The following is a 16,788-nucleotide window of genomic DNA, read 5'->3' as shown; positions in this document are numbered from 1 at the left end:
TCCCACACGTTCTCATCCTTCCTTGAACTTTTTATACCAGGCAAACACACGTGTCCTTGACAATGTTTCATCACCGAATGGCAAATTTCCGCTGCTGTAACTCCTTCACAAACAAGAAATTTTATAATTATGTGTTGCGCAGGGGAGGGGTGCAACTGTAGCTCCGACATCGTGAGCATTATTGATGAAACGGTGGGAAATATCTTAACAGCATACTCTCCCCACTCCTAACTGTTCTACCTAAGCTTAGCATTAGTGCAGGGCCAGTCCTACCAACTGTTGTTGTTCAGGAACAAAAATCCCATTTATATTTGGTCGACCTTCGTATGAGAGTATTTAGGGCTTGTAGTAAGGATGTAAAACAAAGGGTGTATATGTCACTGGTAAGAGTATAGTTCCCATATATGGGACCCTTGCCAGATTATGTGATTTGAGAACTGAAAAAGATCGTAAGAAAGCAGTACGATTTGTTTTGGATGATTTCTTAGAAAATAGAATTTTTATGAAAATGTTGCATACTTTGGATCAGGAATTCTTGGAAGTAAGGAGGCAAGTTGCTCAATTAAGCGGTATGTTCCAAGCTGTCAGTTGAGAGATAGTGTGAAATGACATTAGTAGATACATAACTCGAACAAAGTTTTTAAAATTAGGGTAGGTCATAACATGAAGAGAACAGTTGGAATTCAAAAGGACGTGAGGACAAACATTTGTTTATATGGAGACGAATTTAGAATTGGAATATTTGACCAAAGGAGATGTTTGATAGATTTTCAACTACTTTGAAATCATTTTAATAAGACAACGTAAACAGCCACCTGGACGATAGCCCTCATTGCAGATCAGTGGTGACTGATTGATTGGTGCGACAATGTGCTGTAGCCCAGCATCAAGCAATGCAATAGTAGCGGCAAATTGCTTTTTTGTTTTTTACAATTTGTTTTATCGTCACACTGATCCAGATACTGTAGACCTTATGGTGATGATGTGATGGAAGAGGCCTAGGGTGTGAAGGAAACAGCTTTGGCCTTAATTAAGGCACAGCCCATGCATTTGCCTGGTGTGAAAATGGGAAACCACAGAAAACCATCTTCAGGGCTGACGACAGTGGGGTTCAAACTCTTATCTCCCGGATGCAAGCTCACAGCTGCACGCTCCTAACCGCATGGTCAACTCGCTCGGTGGCAAATTGTTGACAGTCACAGTAAGTAAACTCGTAGGAGAAGCTGGAAGTTGATTAGCAATGGAGCATGTGCCCAGAATGATCTGGAAGTTAGAACTACTGGAATCTGGCAGGCTGTTATAAAAAGCGCAACCGGCTGGCCGGCTCAATCGCGAGTAATAGTAAGCAGATGGTTACGAGATTGTGACCAATTCGTCGGGCATCAGTTTGTCGGCTACAGGGAGTTCAACAGACTTGCTGGTATGAGCTGTTCTGAAACGACACTGCACTGATGGAGCCTGAATGGAGAACAGAAGTTTTACATGCTGGTGTCCGAGTGTGTTTGAGTGTTTGTTAATGTGTGTTACGAACGTGAGTAAAAACTGTGTCAAGATGGAAACTTATAAACCCATGCCGGCCTTAATTATTTTGTATGATCTGAAAAGTTACTGCTTCATGAGAAACATTAATGTTAGCATCTGGAACAAAATTCTAGGAATATTTAATAACCGTTAATGATACATTGCAGCATCATAACATAGATTTTAGGATGTCCCTATGGACTTTATTCATTTATGTGAAACAGGACTGTAACTTAAAATTCTTCAGTCTAAAATGCCTTAGAGATATTGTTGATTATAGAACACATGTGACAGAAAAGGGAAATGGTGCAATGAAGAAAGGACAGAGCCTAAGAAGATAAGCAGAAATTGTCTTTAGCTATTTCACATGTGTAGCTTAAAAAGTTTTAGCTGAAAATAACTAAACATAAAATACCATATTTAGGTATATAGAATCTTTCCTTTCAGTTTAACCCCTCAGAGATGTGCAACATTTGAGTGCCACATTACACAGCAGACAGAGGTGATTCAGGAATGCACATTAAGAAAATACAGCGATCTCTTTAGAAATTAACTGTTACACCAGTTTAGCTCAGATTATTTTCAAGTAGAAACTCAAAATAATGTAGTTTACATTCATTGACTTTATATGAAATGAAAACCTACAGCCTGTTTTCCAGTCTTTGACAATGGGGTCGCCACTCCCAAGGTGATTATTAATGACTGATAAATGCTATGGAATGATAACACTAGCCTGCAAATAAAACCTTTTTTTGTGCGGTAAAAACAAAAATAGGTGGTTTATATGAATTTCTTAACGCAGAATTCGAGAAAAAATTAGTTTTGGCGTATCACGTCTAGTTTACTGGCAATTTTACAAAATGTTATTTTGTTCTTACAGAAAATTGTTGATACTTAGTATTGATTAAATTTGGTATATTAATGTAAATTTCAGCTTGCAAAACGTAATCATATTTTGAATGCATTAAATACACATAAGTGCTGCTTAGTATGCAAGTAGCTGGTTTGTATTATATTTTTAATGTATATTGAAATTCATGAAACTGAAGCATAAAGCGTCTATTTAGTTTCGACTGTACAGTTGCTTCTAAATTAATATAACCGTACCTTGAATAAAAATTACATGGTTAAACATACATACTTTTGTTACTTACATCATGTGCAGGTTAGCTTCACACCTCCGTCTTTTTCCGTTATCCGAGGAATTTCTGGGTTTTTGAAGTTCTTGAATGATCTCTAGAATGGTCATCTCGTGCAATCGACCAACAGTAATCAGCCATCATATTCACATTCCAACGTCCCTGATAGCGTCGTTCTGCATCTTTGAGATCCTGGTGAAACCTTTCACCTTGTTCTTCATTGACAGCTCCTAAATTTGGAGGGAAATGATCCAGATGCGAAGCTAAGAAATGAAGCTTAAGGCTCATATTACAACCAAGTTCCGTGAACTTTACCAACATTTTCCTGACAATTTCTTTGCATTGAGGGTCCTTAATGTTGCCAACGAATTCAGTCACTACATCTTTGAATGTGTTCCATGCCTCCTTCTCAATTTTGGTCATCGTGTCGGTGAAAATTTTATCCTTCATCAGTTTACGAATCTGTGGTCCATCAAATACGCCATTTTTTATTTTCGCATCTGGTAATGAGAGAAATTTAGTGAATAAAGTTTAAAGGCTGTTCTGCTTCATAATACAAATGTTATAGCATCTGTACCACTTGCACACTCTACTTTTGTTACTTACATCATGTGCAGGTTAGATTCACACCTCCGTCTTTTTCCGTTATCCGAGGAATTTCTGGGTTTTTGAAGTTCTTGAATGATCTCTAGAATGATCATAAAATAGGCTACTTTTATCTAATGCCTTGACATACTGTTTCATCAATCCTAATTTGATGTGCAAGGGTGGAAGTAGAAATTTTTCACGGTCAATAAGACTTACATTCAAGACATTTTTGGATCCTGTTGTAGTTGTTTCCTTTCTGGCCAATTCGCTGTATCCCAATGTTAATCCCGTGCCCTGCTATTCCATTCGCATAGTAAGCAGGGAAATTTTGTGTAGCCTTTTTGTTGTCCCAGTAACAATGCAATGATCTTCAAATCACCGCAAATTTGCCACCCATGTTCGTGATATTTAATTTTTTTAAGCACCAACTTTAAGGTCTAGTATGTTTCAGTCATTTTTGTGAAGTGTGCAAGTGGTACGGATGCCATAACATTTGTATTATGAAGCAAAACAGCCTTTAAACTTCTTTTGGAAGAGTCAATAAAAAATCGCCAGTTACTAGGATCATACTCTTTCTCTCCCAATTGACGTAGAAGATTTGAAACATCCGCACAAAGTACAAGTTCATCTTCTTGAGTATAATACTTTCGGAATTCTTTGTCACAATTTCTGTACCAGGAAAATGTAACACCGTGTGCCAACATATTCTTTTCGCGCAATCTTGAACCAAGTAAGTAACTTTTTCCTTTGGTTAGCTCTAAGTCCCTTATCAGAACATCCTACATACCTCACGGTCTATTGCGTATCTCGGGGAGTTTGTTATGAATTTCCCAGCAGGCCCCCAACTACAAAATAAAAATTTAGACAGTAATAAACCTATAATAAAATGCAAACAATAACAAATCAAATCACATAGTTGTATTCTAAAAAAAGTTGCGTGAGTACATCTCTCAACATTACATCTTACGAATTCATGCAGATACTAAAACACCGAATAGCATCAAAACTAGACGTGATAGGGAAAAAATAGCATCATTTTCAGAATCAGGGCAGCAATTTCCATAAGAATTACATATTTTCTATTTTACCGCAAAATCATGTTGGCTAGTGTAATGGAGAGTGTTGCTGGAATGAAAAGTGACAGGGAAAACCGGAGTATCCAGAGAAAAACCTGTCTCGCCTTCGCTTTGTCCAGCACAAATCTCGCATGGAGTGACAGGGATTTGAACCATGGAATCCAGCGGTAAGAGGCCAACCGCACTGCCGTCTGAGCCATGGAGACTTGGCTTCATATATGTATATTTTACCTTTTAGTGTACTAATATAGAAGATACCTTCCACATTTTATGGGAATGAAAGTGACGTTCTTGTATTTGCATGAGTTGCTTTGTGATGCTATAAAAACTAGGATATTTGTTGCCTTGGAAACTTTGAGCAAAAATAGAAACAATAGTTAAAAGAGTCATTTGGCACATGTCCCAGGTAAATAGGACAGTTGGTACATGAGAAAGAGGGCATGAACTTCGACAGGTTTCGTTGTCCGTTGCTTGGTCGCGCGCACAATGGGTTCCCATTCCGTATGTTATGCGTACACTCATACTTCACCCAGTTCAGTCTGGTGTAGTGGTGTTATTGTCTGATTTATTCAAACTTAATTACTTTAATTCCATTGAAACTGCGCTGTGCCATACTTCCATACCATGCAACATCGTATCTGAAAGTAACAGCGAGCTAAGAAATTACAAGTTTAAGAGGTTTCAAGATTTACACTTAAAAAGGAAATTTAGTATGTCCTCCTATTCAATGTATACATCTTTCAACTCGTTTGAGCCGTCTTCAGTGAAAAGTCAAAGAGTCCATTCAACTTCTCTAGAACAACGAAGCCCCTGGAGAAGACGGAATAGTAGCAGAAATGTTGAAACAAGCTGGTGAGCAAACATTCAGGCACTTACACAAAGTAATCCTGGACATAAGGGCTAAGGAAAGGCTCCCAGATGATTGGACATCAGCTGTTATCCACCCAATCCACAAGAAGGGAAGCAAAACAGATCCCTGCAACTATAGAGGAATATCACTCCTTGCAGTATCGTATAAAGTCTTTTCCAAGATTCTGGAATGGCACATAATAAGACAACTGGATAAAGAATTAGGAGAGTGTCGAGCAGGGTTTAGAACTGCAAGGTCTTGTGCTGAACAGATACAAAATCTGAAGACCATCCTTCAATATAGCAAGAAAAAGATGCCGACAGTGGGTAGCTATCTTTGTCGACTTTCAGAAGGCATATGACTCCGTGGATAGAATCACACTCTTCAACACCTTAAGGGAACTGAGACTAAACGAAAAATTAATAGGTTGGTGCCAGCCACCCTGAACAACACCACTTCCAAAGTCAAGTTTAGAGGTCAATTATCAGAGAGCTTCACAATCAAAACAGGGGTGAGGCAAGGAGATGGTATTTCATGCATATTATTTGTGTCCTAGAAAAGATCATAAGAGAATAGACCAGGTCATTACCTGAGTGCACTGGATTAAGGATGGGGTTTAAAGCACACAACTTGAGGATTCCTTGCCTGGCCTTTGCAGATAACCTTACTTTATCGGTAAACGACATTCATGAGGTCACTATGCAACTTCACACACTGAACTCCATAGCGGCTGAAGTGGGTCTCTTGATCAACATTGGAAAGACAGAGTTTATCACCAACATCAAAGATGCCCCTACAACATTGAGAGTCAGTGATACAAAGCATATCAAGAGAGCTCTTTTTTTTTCTTTTTTTTTTTCTAGTTGCTTTACGTCGCACCGACACAATCAAGAGAGCTAAAAATGTGAAGTATCTTGGAGAGTGGAAATCGGAGGACCTAAGTGAATCGATGGCTCTTGAACAAAGGAAAATCAAATTAGACAAGGGGCCGAGTTTTAAGCATGCACTCTGAGAGGCCCTGATTTAGAACATTCTCACATCATTGGTAAGATTAAGACACCTTTGTTAGACTCCCATATTACTAACAGCAATACAGTACTTGAACTTCTCAACTCCATTGATCCACATATAAAATTCATCACAGAGTTAGAAAACAATAATGCCCCCTTAATTACCTGGACATAACCATTATACGCAACTGCAACAAAACTTTATCCTTCAGTATATACAGAAAACCCACCCACACCATCATTACCATCCAACAAACTTCTTTACACCCAGACATACATAAGGAAGCAGCTTACAATAGCATGGTACTCGGAGCAATAACTGTTCCTTTATCTCGCAAGAATTACAAAAAGGAAATTAATGCTATTTACAGTCTTGCATAATACAACGGTTTCAATAGAACCTTCGTCAACCGAGTCATTAATATATAAATAAATAAGAGCAGACCCAAGACTACCCTAGAAAAAATTCCTCTGCTAAAGAGAAGTTTTCCACTTTCACATTCAATAGTAGTAGCATTTACCAAATAGCTAATATCTTTAAAAACACAACATCAAAATAGCATTTAGAACCTCCCACACCAACTCCAGACTTATTTTCAATCTGCACACTGTTAACAATTACAATAATAACTATAATAATAGATACTTGAATTCCGGAGTTTACAAATTAAAATGCCAATCCTGTAATTCCAGCTATTTCTGTCAAACAGGCCACAATTTTGTCACACGATACGCCGAACATCACAACGCTCTCAAATATAATTGTTTTTCAGCTCAGAGTGAGCATTACAATAAATAAACTTGATATTTCCACCTATTCAATACAATTTTAATGTTATTCAATTACAACATATTAAATTTCACAGGACTAGTTTCGACGCGGACTTGCGTCATCTTCAGCTTTTTCGGAAAATAGGCAACCTTAAAATTCATGACATGTCTTAAAATGTTTGGCATGAAATCCAGTTAAATCTGTAATTAAAACCTTAACTCATTAAAAACTATTATGACAAGTAAAAACTTGCAAGTCAGTCGTATGATAAAAGTTCATTGGTTAAATGATATTCTTATGATCAGGCTGTTGTGGAGTCCTTAAATTTGTTGAACAATAGATAAAATATTGTGTTCCATTTCACTACAACTTGTATACTGCTGAACCATCTCGAAAAACATGAAGGTTGGTCATATGGAATTTTCTGCATAAAATCTTCTATGTCTTAGGCCTATGAGGTGGAAACATTAAACATCACAAGAAACTACTTTAATGTTTCCACCTCATAGGCCTAAGACATAGAAGAGTTTATGCAGAAAATTCCATATGACCAACTTCACGTTTTTCGAGATGGTTCAGCAGTATACAAGTTGTAGTGAAATGGAACACAATATTTTATCTATCGCTCAACAAATTTAAGGACTCCACAACTGCTTGATCATAAGAATATCATTTAACCAATGAACTTTTATCATACGACTGACTTGCAAGTTTTTACTTGTCATAATAGTTTTTAATGAGGTAAGGTTTTAATTATAGATTTAACTGGATTTCATGCCAAACATTTTAAGACATGTCATGAATTTTAAGGTTGCCTATTTTCCGAAAAAGCTGAAGATGACGCAAGTCCGCGTCGAAACTAGTCCTGTGAAATTTAATATGTTGTAATTGAATAACAGCATTAAAATTGTATTGAATAGGTGGAAATATCAAGTTTATTTATTGTAATTCTTGGTTCAATACGGAAAAATGAAATTTATTACGTTAACTAACAGAGTGAGCATCATAAAGAATCCATTCACGAATACACAACAATAGAATAAGATCTTGCATTATGAGCAAAGAGGTACCTTGCTCAACATTCTGAGAGCATCCACATCGATATAGATCAGTTTAGGAACCCCTCTTAAAATTTAAATGAAATCAGTGGGAAAAAAAGGACATTCTACTTGAAACATTCATTCCATATATTTGACAGCTCTTCTATAATAAAAGTAAATCCGCTTCCATCTCTCCAACTCAACACCACTCCTCCTTCCCCCTTCTCCCCATCAGCTCTGCACTTCCCTCCCCTTTCCCCTTCACTCCTCCCATCCTCGCAAACACAGCTGAGCCAACAGTAGACACGATCAGTGAGAATGGGACCATTAATTTTGAGAAGGTCAGGCCATTCGAGAGGGTAACTATTCAATAAGTAAGTGATTCATACATTGAAGGAAGACAGTTCAAAGATATACCGTTTCCATCTCAACAACTGATGTATCCACAAAGACGCACATAAAATGCTGTCAATTGCGCACACTAATTTATTTACAAACTGTTATATATTTGTCACACATCAAAAAAACAGCATTTTGAACAACTGCTTATCGCGAAGCATAAGAAGGAGACTACACCAGAGGCATGTCAACTACCAATTCACATACTTCAAACACGACTTCTACACACGTCTCATCAAAACAACTCCTGTTAAACAATAACTCAACTCCACCATCAGGACCGCCTCCTTATATATGTGACTGGCCAGGCTTCTAGAAGGATATGTCACAACATATATCTTCTCACAAATTCTAGAGTGCCTAATTGCCTAGAACTTTCTATAATCATCTAGTGCCTTATTCTGGATATTAAAGTGTGTTGCACAATATTGTAGTGGATTATACATCATATATACAGGTAATAATAATTTATATACTATTAATTATGGGTTCTTACATTAACTTAAATCATATATATATACACACATATACCGCACATGTTTCATGACATAACCTCACAAATAATACGATCGCCCATAAATAATAATAATAATACTAAATGGAGAGCCTCCGTGGCTCAGACGGCAGCGCATTGGCCTCTCACCGCTGGATGCCGTGGTTCAAATCCCGGTCACTCCATGTGAGATTTGTGCTGGACAAAGCGGAGGTGGGACAGGTTTTTCTCCGGGTACTCAGGTTTTCCCTGTCATATTTCATTCCAGCAACACTCTCCATTCTCATTCCATAGCATCTATCATTCATTAATAAATCACTTTGGGAGTGTCGACCCCATCGTACTAACAGCCTATATCTGCTTCATTCATTACATCCCTGACCCTGTCAATGACTGGAAAACAGGTTGTAGGTTTTTTTTTCAACACTAAATGGATGTAAACACTTCATAGCCATACCTCACAAGTCATAATAATAATAATAATAATAATAATGATTTGAGCTGGATACTTGCATTATTTACCCATGGGTTAAAGAATATTGATTTCAAGTTATATCAGTCTATTACACTTGCATCACAGCTTTAACATTTTACAAGCCAGAACAAAATTAAATTAAATCTACAGGGGTTTGTACCACACATGGAGGTCATAAGCCTGTGAAGAAAAGGTCTATACGAAGTATGGAGTTCGGCTTCAACGGGTTAACAAAATTTGGAGAGAAAATCCATGTTATTTACATAAGTAAAGAATTCATCAAGTTTTTAAGAGTAGCACCTCATGTGTATCCCATCGGTTCTGAAAATACTTAAAAAGTTTGAATTGGTGACCTTTTTTATTTTTATACGTTGCTTTTTATGCACCAACACAGATAGGTCTATGACAACGATGGGGTAGGAAAGGGCTAGGAGTGGAAAGGAGGCAGCCATGGCCTTAATTTAGGTACAACCTCAGCATTTGCCTGGTGTGAAAATGGGCAACCACGGAAAACCATCTTCAGGTCTGCCAACGATCTCTCGAATAATTGATACTGGCCGCACTTAAGCAGAGAGAGAGCAAAATTAAATTAGACCTACGGGGGTTTGTACCACACATCAAGGTTGGAAGGATGTGAAGAAAAGGAGGTCTGTATGACGTATGGAGTAATTGTGAGTGCAGCTATCGAGATCGGTGGTGACTAGACTATCTTGACCTGCTCCATTGTTATCAGCTATCAATGAAATCAATATAGTTGGTCCGTTATTGGACATTATAAATTTTCCAGCTAACTCATTCCTGGTTGCTAGCGTTTTGCCCCAGGGTGCCAAGTTGGGCTCATCAGTTGGTAAATGGTACACCCACCAAGATGCATGGCTAGTGCATACCGTGGAGGCCACTGCATAGGCTGTTTGGAGCTACCGGCAGTGCCAATGCACTATGAGAGACTTTGTCTCATTTTCAAAAATTGATGCTTGCCTGGAGTAAGTGTGAGTGCAGTGATCTTTATCATCTGATGGCCAGGCAGGCATGGAAATATGCTAGTTGTACTGTAATACCATACCTTCATTTTCAGTTGTTTACTTTACAGATTTTCTCTAATAGAATTCTATAGATACAATTTGATATAAATAATATATTACCTTATTTTAATAGCAGCCTGTAAATACATGATGTTGGTTCCTTAAAATGGAAAAAAAAAAAATATATATATATATATATATATATATATATATATATATACAGTTGAAACTGGTTATAACGACTGAAGGGATCGTCAATTAACGGCTGTTAAAGGTGATAATCACACAAAGCAGTCCTTTACTTTTTTTGTTACTAAAAATGTCGTATCTGTATGTTTTAGGCTGCATATTTACGTGGTTTATTAACAGAATAAGTTTTAAAATAGAAAAAAAACATTAAAAATTAGTGAAATAAATACTGTATCTCGAGATACAGTATTTGTGGAAAAGGACTGAGAGGAATTTTTTTCATACAGCAATAATATGACAGCAAAAATATTAAATAATAAGTGACGAAGGAATTAGCAACACTGTAAATTGACCAGTAATGTTGCACACGGTCTTGGCTAATAAATGAGATGTTCTCCCTGCGCTTCCATATTGTAGAAATCATTGAGTGTGATGCACCCAATTCCTTCGCAATGCTGACGATTGTTTCCCTGTTTTCTAATCTCCATATTATTCATGACTTTTCTTCAATATTAAACACTTTCCCTTTCTTTTGCTACATGTTCACAGCGATGCTTGCCTTGACTATTTAACAGACAGATTTCAGGTCTACAATCTACTGAAAACAAGCGTTTGAATGCTGTCAACAATCCCCAAATGCATAACAAACAAAAATCAACATTGAACATTATAGTCTGTAAATTTCTACAAAAATGTGATAAATTTTGTTGTTTTATACGATATGTCATGCTATTTTTAAAATGCAGTTTTTATGTAGGATTTAGATAGGACAGTTAGATGCCGCTGTTATATCCAATACGTCATTAAAAGCGATGTTGCAATAAATGGTTTCGACTGTATAGGTTTTGTTTTTATAACTATGTGATGGTTTGAAGTCTCTAGTGGAACTGAGGGTAATTTTTTCATTTCTGTTTGTTTACTTTCAGGACACAATGGCTGTGGTAAACAAGTGCTGCTGTTGTTGCCAGCTGAGGACTGGGGTGATCGTGGTTGGATGGTTGGGAATGGTAATGCTCATTTCATGTAAAATCTTAATGTTACTCTCCTTGATGAATTTCCACAGATTGGATAATATCAAAGTAAAGGGCTGTTCTATGAATTCTGTCCATGAAACTTGCTTCATAAAATCATGTCCCTGTGATCAGTTCAAGATTGAGGAGAGAGTCAAACAATTTATCAGTTTTGAAACCAGCTCTTGGGTACCCACAAATGACAGATTATTTTCTGCATTTGCGGCCTGTAATGGAGATGAGTGGCAGACAATTTCTGAAGAGTACGTTTTAATCGTCGGCAGCCGACACTCGTATCCGAGAGTACTTTTCTCGCCTACAGTTCCATAATTCATTGGTTCACTTGATGGAGGTGGCACTGGTGGCTTATCAGACCAATTCTTGCATAAAACATGTGATCAAACATGTTGCATCTGATGAAAGGTGGAAACGCTAGCAGTGTTTGACGTATTTTCTTTCTCTGGTGAGTTTCCCCTTCCCATACCTGCCAGGTATTCTGGTTTTTCCGTAAAATGTACAGATTTTGAGTGTGTTTTACGGTTGTACGGATGAACAATGTTATTGTACGGATTTTGAATATCTGCGCTTGTTTTCGCTTTCTGCACTCAAATCGGATTTGTTTGACTTTCAATAGTAGCTTTTAATACGAGATGCAGTGTTTGAAATTTGACTGGTAAATGTATCGATAATCACATTATCGATTATCACCGTGCTTTTGTCACCTGTTCGACTTCAACTGCTACTTTATTCACCGAGATGTTCCCAAACAAGTAGCTGCTGTGATGTTGAAGAAAAGAAATAAGTGAAAAGTAGCGGGCTGTGAATTTATATATAACAACTTTAGTAACTGCGGCGTGCTTCGTAGCAGCTGAAAGGCTTTGTGTGTGGGTGTGAGGAACACTGGCGGCAGTTCTGAAACTCTTGGTATTGTGTGACGATTTTGTAAGCGATTTAGTATTTTTAGTGGTGTTCGTAATGAGTTCAACTGAAAATGAAAACCTACAACCTGTTTTCCAGTCAATGACCGGGTCAGGGATGGAATAAATGAAGCAGATATAGGCTATTAGTACGATGGGGTCACCACTCCCAAAGTGATTTATTAATGACTGATAGATGCTATGAAATGAGAATGGAGAGTGTTGCTGGAATGAAAGATGACAGGAAAAACCGGAGTACCCGGAGAAAAACCTATCCCGCCTCCGCTTTGTCCAGCACAAATCTTACATGGAACAACCGGGATTTGAACCACGGTATCCAGTGATGAGAGGCCGACGCGCTGTCATCTGAGCCACGGAGGCTCACAATGAGTTCAACTAAGAAACAATATTATCAATCTTTTAGGCGTATTCTGCTGAATTTCCTTGTTTTATTTGATCTCGGAAAGGCGAAACATTCGCATTCTGTTCCATATGCTCCTGTGATATAAACGTTTCTCACAGAGGAAGAACAGAACTAGTAAATCACATTAAATCTGTTAAATACGTCTCCAATACAAAATTTAAGTATGGCAGTCAGAAAATTAATTTGTTTTTTACCTCTTCTGGAGCCGAACATAATATCCCATAATCTGTTGCCGATCATGCTGGTGCTCTGTTTAGGAAAATGTTTCCAGGTTCAGAAATTACAATAAATAAACTTTATATTTCCACCTATTCAATACAATTTTAATGCTGTTATTCAATTACAACATATTAAATTTCACAGGACTAGTTTCGACGCGGACTTGCGTCATCTTCATCTTTTTCGGAAAATAGGCAACCTTAAAATTAATGACATGTCTTAAATTTTAAGGTTGCCTATTTTCCGAAAAAGCTGAAGATGGCGCAAGTCCGCGTCGTAACAGGACTAGTTTCGACGCGGACTTGCGTCATCTTCATCTTTTTCGGAAAATAGGCAACCTTAAAATTAATGACATGTCTTAAATTTTAAGGTTGCCTATTTTCCGAAAAAGCTGAAGATGGCGCAAGTCCGCGTCGTAACTAGTCCTGTGAAATTTAATATGTTGGAATTGAATAACAGCATTAAAATTGTATTGAATAGGTGGAAATATCAAGTTTATTTATTGTAATTCTTGGTTCAATACGGAAAAATGAAATTTCTTACGTTAACAGGTTCAGAAATTGCAAATAAATATGGTTGCGGTCGTACAAAAACCACACACATTTTGAAAGAAATGGCTATGGATTCAAGAAGTGAACTTGTTGGTTACAGGCAATGTGAACCATTTTCTTTAGTTACAGATGGAAGCAATAATAGTAATGCTAAGCTGTACCCTATTGTTGTCACGTTTTGTGGCAAAGCAGGAAAAGATAGTTAGCTTAGTGTTACCTGTCTAACAAAATACCAATTCAAAATTGTGTAGCATTCTGTTCCAACAGTGTTCCAGTCATGATTGGAAAGAAGAACGGAGTTGCTGCTGTTTTAAGGGAAGCACAGTCATCTGTCTTCGTAGAGGGTTGCTCATGCCATTTAATTAACTTGGTTGCCGAGAAAGGTGCAAGCAGTTTGCCTGTTAAATTTGATGAACTATTAGTCGACATCTATTATTTAGAAAAGAGTTGTAAGAGGAAGGAATGCCTTAGGAAATTCCAAGAGCTTCACAACAAGGAAACGAAGAAGATAATGAAACAAGATGGCTATCGTTATGAAGGTGAAGGTGTCTGCAGAGGCTGTTACAGCAATTGGATCCACTACTTGGTTTCTTTAAAGATGAGGTGCTTGTTAATGCTTAGTGTGCATCAACTACCAGCTTAACATCATTTACGATCCCAAAAGCCAAGCCTGGTTGTTCCAAAGACCATGACGAGGAAAGCTACTGAGTCGTTAGAATTGGTCTCTCCCAAAAGATTTGCATGTGTCTCAAAATGTGACGCTCCTGTGCTAAAGAATAAGAACATTATTCAAAATTATGAAGAAATTTTTTTATGGTTCTGTCATCAGGCTTAAACAAGGCATACTGCCTTCCTGTATACTGTCATTCCTTTATTTGGGAATCTCAGTTCTACACTTCTGAGTGCTTCCCCTCACATTCATTACTAGAAATAATGTGGAACTGTTAAAGCAGCTGCTTTACAGATTTTTTCAACCAAAAGTGATAGAAAGTTCCCTTTTATTAAAAGTTTCATACCATTCTGTTGAGAATCAGAGAGACAACGATGAGCTAGTCATTGGCATTGAGACAATGAACTTGGTGAAGAAACTTAATGATAGAGATAAATCAACATTCTTTTCATCTGTCAGGGGTTACTTCTGCACGAAATGTGATTATATTATTAACAAGTTCCCTCTCAATTATAAAGTACTGAAACATGCAAAGGTTGCATATGTTTCAAAAATTGAAGATGCCCAGTTTTCTTCCGTACAATTCTTCATGGAAAGATTTCCATCATTGCTGCCGAGGAAGGACAGTGAGTCAGTTGAGGATGCAATGAATATGCTTCAGAACCAATTTGTAGCTCTTTAGATTGGTGACTGTGCTATTGTTGAGGGTGAGAATCTGACAGATGAGATGACACCAAATGGGCTCGCTTGATGAACATTCGTGGAGGTGATGCTATTGCTTTCTGTTCTGACTCTACCGCACAGCAATGCTGAGTGTGAATGTGTGTTCATCTTGGTGAAAAAGAACTAAAATCAGTTTAGGTCCTCAGTGTCAAATAAAAATCTGGATTCTGTTTCTGTTTTAAAAACCAGAAGTACGGTACTGGTCCATGTTACTCGAGTAGTTTTCCTCCAGAATTTCTGAAGAAAGCAAAGAAAGCAACTCTTCTCCATCTGTCCTCTCCAACCTGTGATGGATACTGTGAACTTGACAGGATTTTGTAAATAAGTGTACATGTTTGGTTTAATTTTTTAATTTTGACGGTGACATTCATGTTGTGACCCGCAAGTTAATAATGTTCAGAAAAACACTGTTTGTGTACTGTGTGAACTGTTCCCAGTGTTAAGTGAAAAAAGATGAGCACTCATCAAGATGTAACTTTGTGTATGTAATTAATTTCAGGGGTGATCATACCATGTATTTTGACTTGTATAAGTATTGTTTGAAATATCCCCCTCACCCTCCTTTTTCACTACGTCTCAAGACTTTGCGACTTTGCAATGCATGGGTGTGTTGGTAAAATTTTTCCGCTTTAGGATCTTCTGGATTTCTCTTTTTTTTTAAAGTTGGCAGGTATGCCTTCCTGTCTTCGGCGTTCCTGCTCAAACTGTAGAGCTGCTGCCAAGATGGTAGCACGCCGACGAGTGTGAGCCACTGAAAGAGTATGCCAAATATTTAGGTCAAAAATCATCAAATTCTTGAGAGGTTGGTATACACAAGAGACAGAAACAAGTCGTCTCTCTCCTATACTCCAGGTTTTAATTGTATTAAGATTTTACGCCACAGGGTCATTTCATTTAATGGCCGGAGAGAACATTGAATTGTATCAAAAAATCTCTCATTTAGGTTTTCCATTCCGGCCTCCTTTCTCACATCTTCGTTTCTCAATCTGTCTTTCCGTGCCTTCTTATCGTACTTCTTAGGAATTTCATTTTGCTGGCTTGAAATCTACTCTCCCTGCTTGTCATTGCCCAGGTCTCAGCCATATACAGTACTGTAAGATAATATGAGTGCATAAGACATTTTGCACTGGCTTGGTACTGACTTATTCGAGGCAGGTTTCTTACACTGGTAGAATGCATTGCCCTCTTGCTAATCTCCATATCCAGTCTTGAAGAAATCCTGCATTAATTTCCTACTAGGTATTTGAAACTGTCAATAATTTCAAGGCTTCGACCATAAATTTTCACACTGCCTTTTTCCTTGTCCTTTTTCCTTGATATCACCATGGTCTTGCTTTTCTCTGCACTGATTTTCATACCTTATTTTTCAATTTTCTCATTCAGTGCATCAAGTTGTTCTTGTACTTCTTTGCTGTTTGTTCCCCAGATCACAGTTTCGTCTGCAAATAGTAATAACTTCATCTCCCTATTCCCATATGCTTCCTGTGTTTGCTTTACAGTCTCGTCTATAATCATTCAACACATTCCCCTATCTTAGCCCAGTTTCATTTCTAAACCATTCTGTCTTTCCAACCAGAATTTGTACACTGCTGACACAGTTGTTGCGCATTGCTTGCTCCGTTTCTATTGTTCAGAGATCAGAAGAATGAACATGGCCGGTGAGGCACGGGGTGAAGGGGTTTTTGCCAGCAGAGCCAGTG

The 16,788-nt window shown here is 37.7% G+C and overlaps 1 protein-coding gene across 1 annotated transcript in view; it reads left to right on the top strand.

The window, feature by feature from the left end:
- The window catches only part of LOC136874178 (uncharacterized), a 121,194-nt gene that overhangs the window by 49,716 nt on the left and 54,690 nt on the right, over positions 1 to 16,788 (top strand). Inside the window, exon 2 of the mRNA XM_067147762.2 lies at positions 11,501 to 11,581. Coding sequence (XP_067003863.1) covers positions 11,507 to 11,581 — 75 coding nt within the window. The 5' untranslated portion in view covers positions 11,501 to 11,506. The remainder of the gene's footprint in view (positions 1 to 11,500; positions 11,582 to 16,788) is intronic.

Source organism: Anabrus simplex, chromosome 5 (assembly GCF_040414725.1).
Source record: "Anabrus simplex isolate iqAnaSimp1 chromosome 5, ASM4041472v1, whole genome shotgun sequence".
In the NCBI taxonomy this organism is placed as follows: domain Eukaryota; kingdom Metazoa; phylum Arthropoda; class Insecta; order Orthoptera; family Tettigoniidae; genus Anabrus; species Anabrus simplex.
This window is presented reverse-complemented; position numbering and strand designations above follow the sequence as displayed.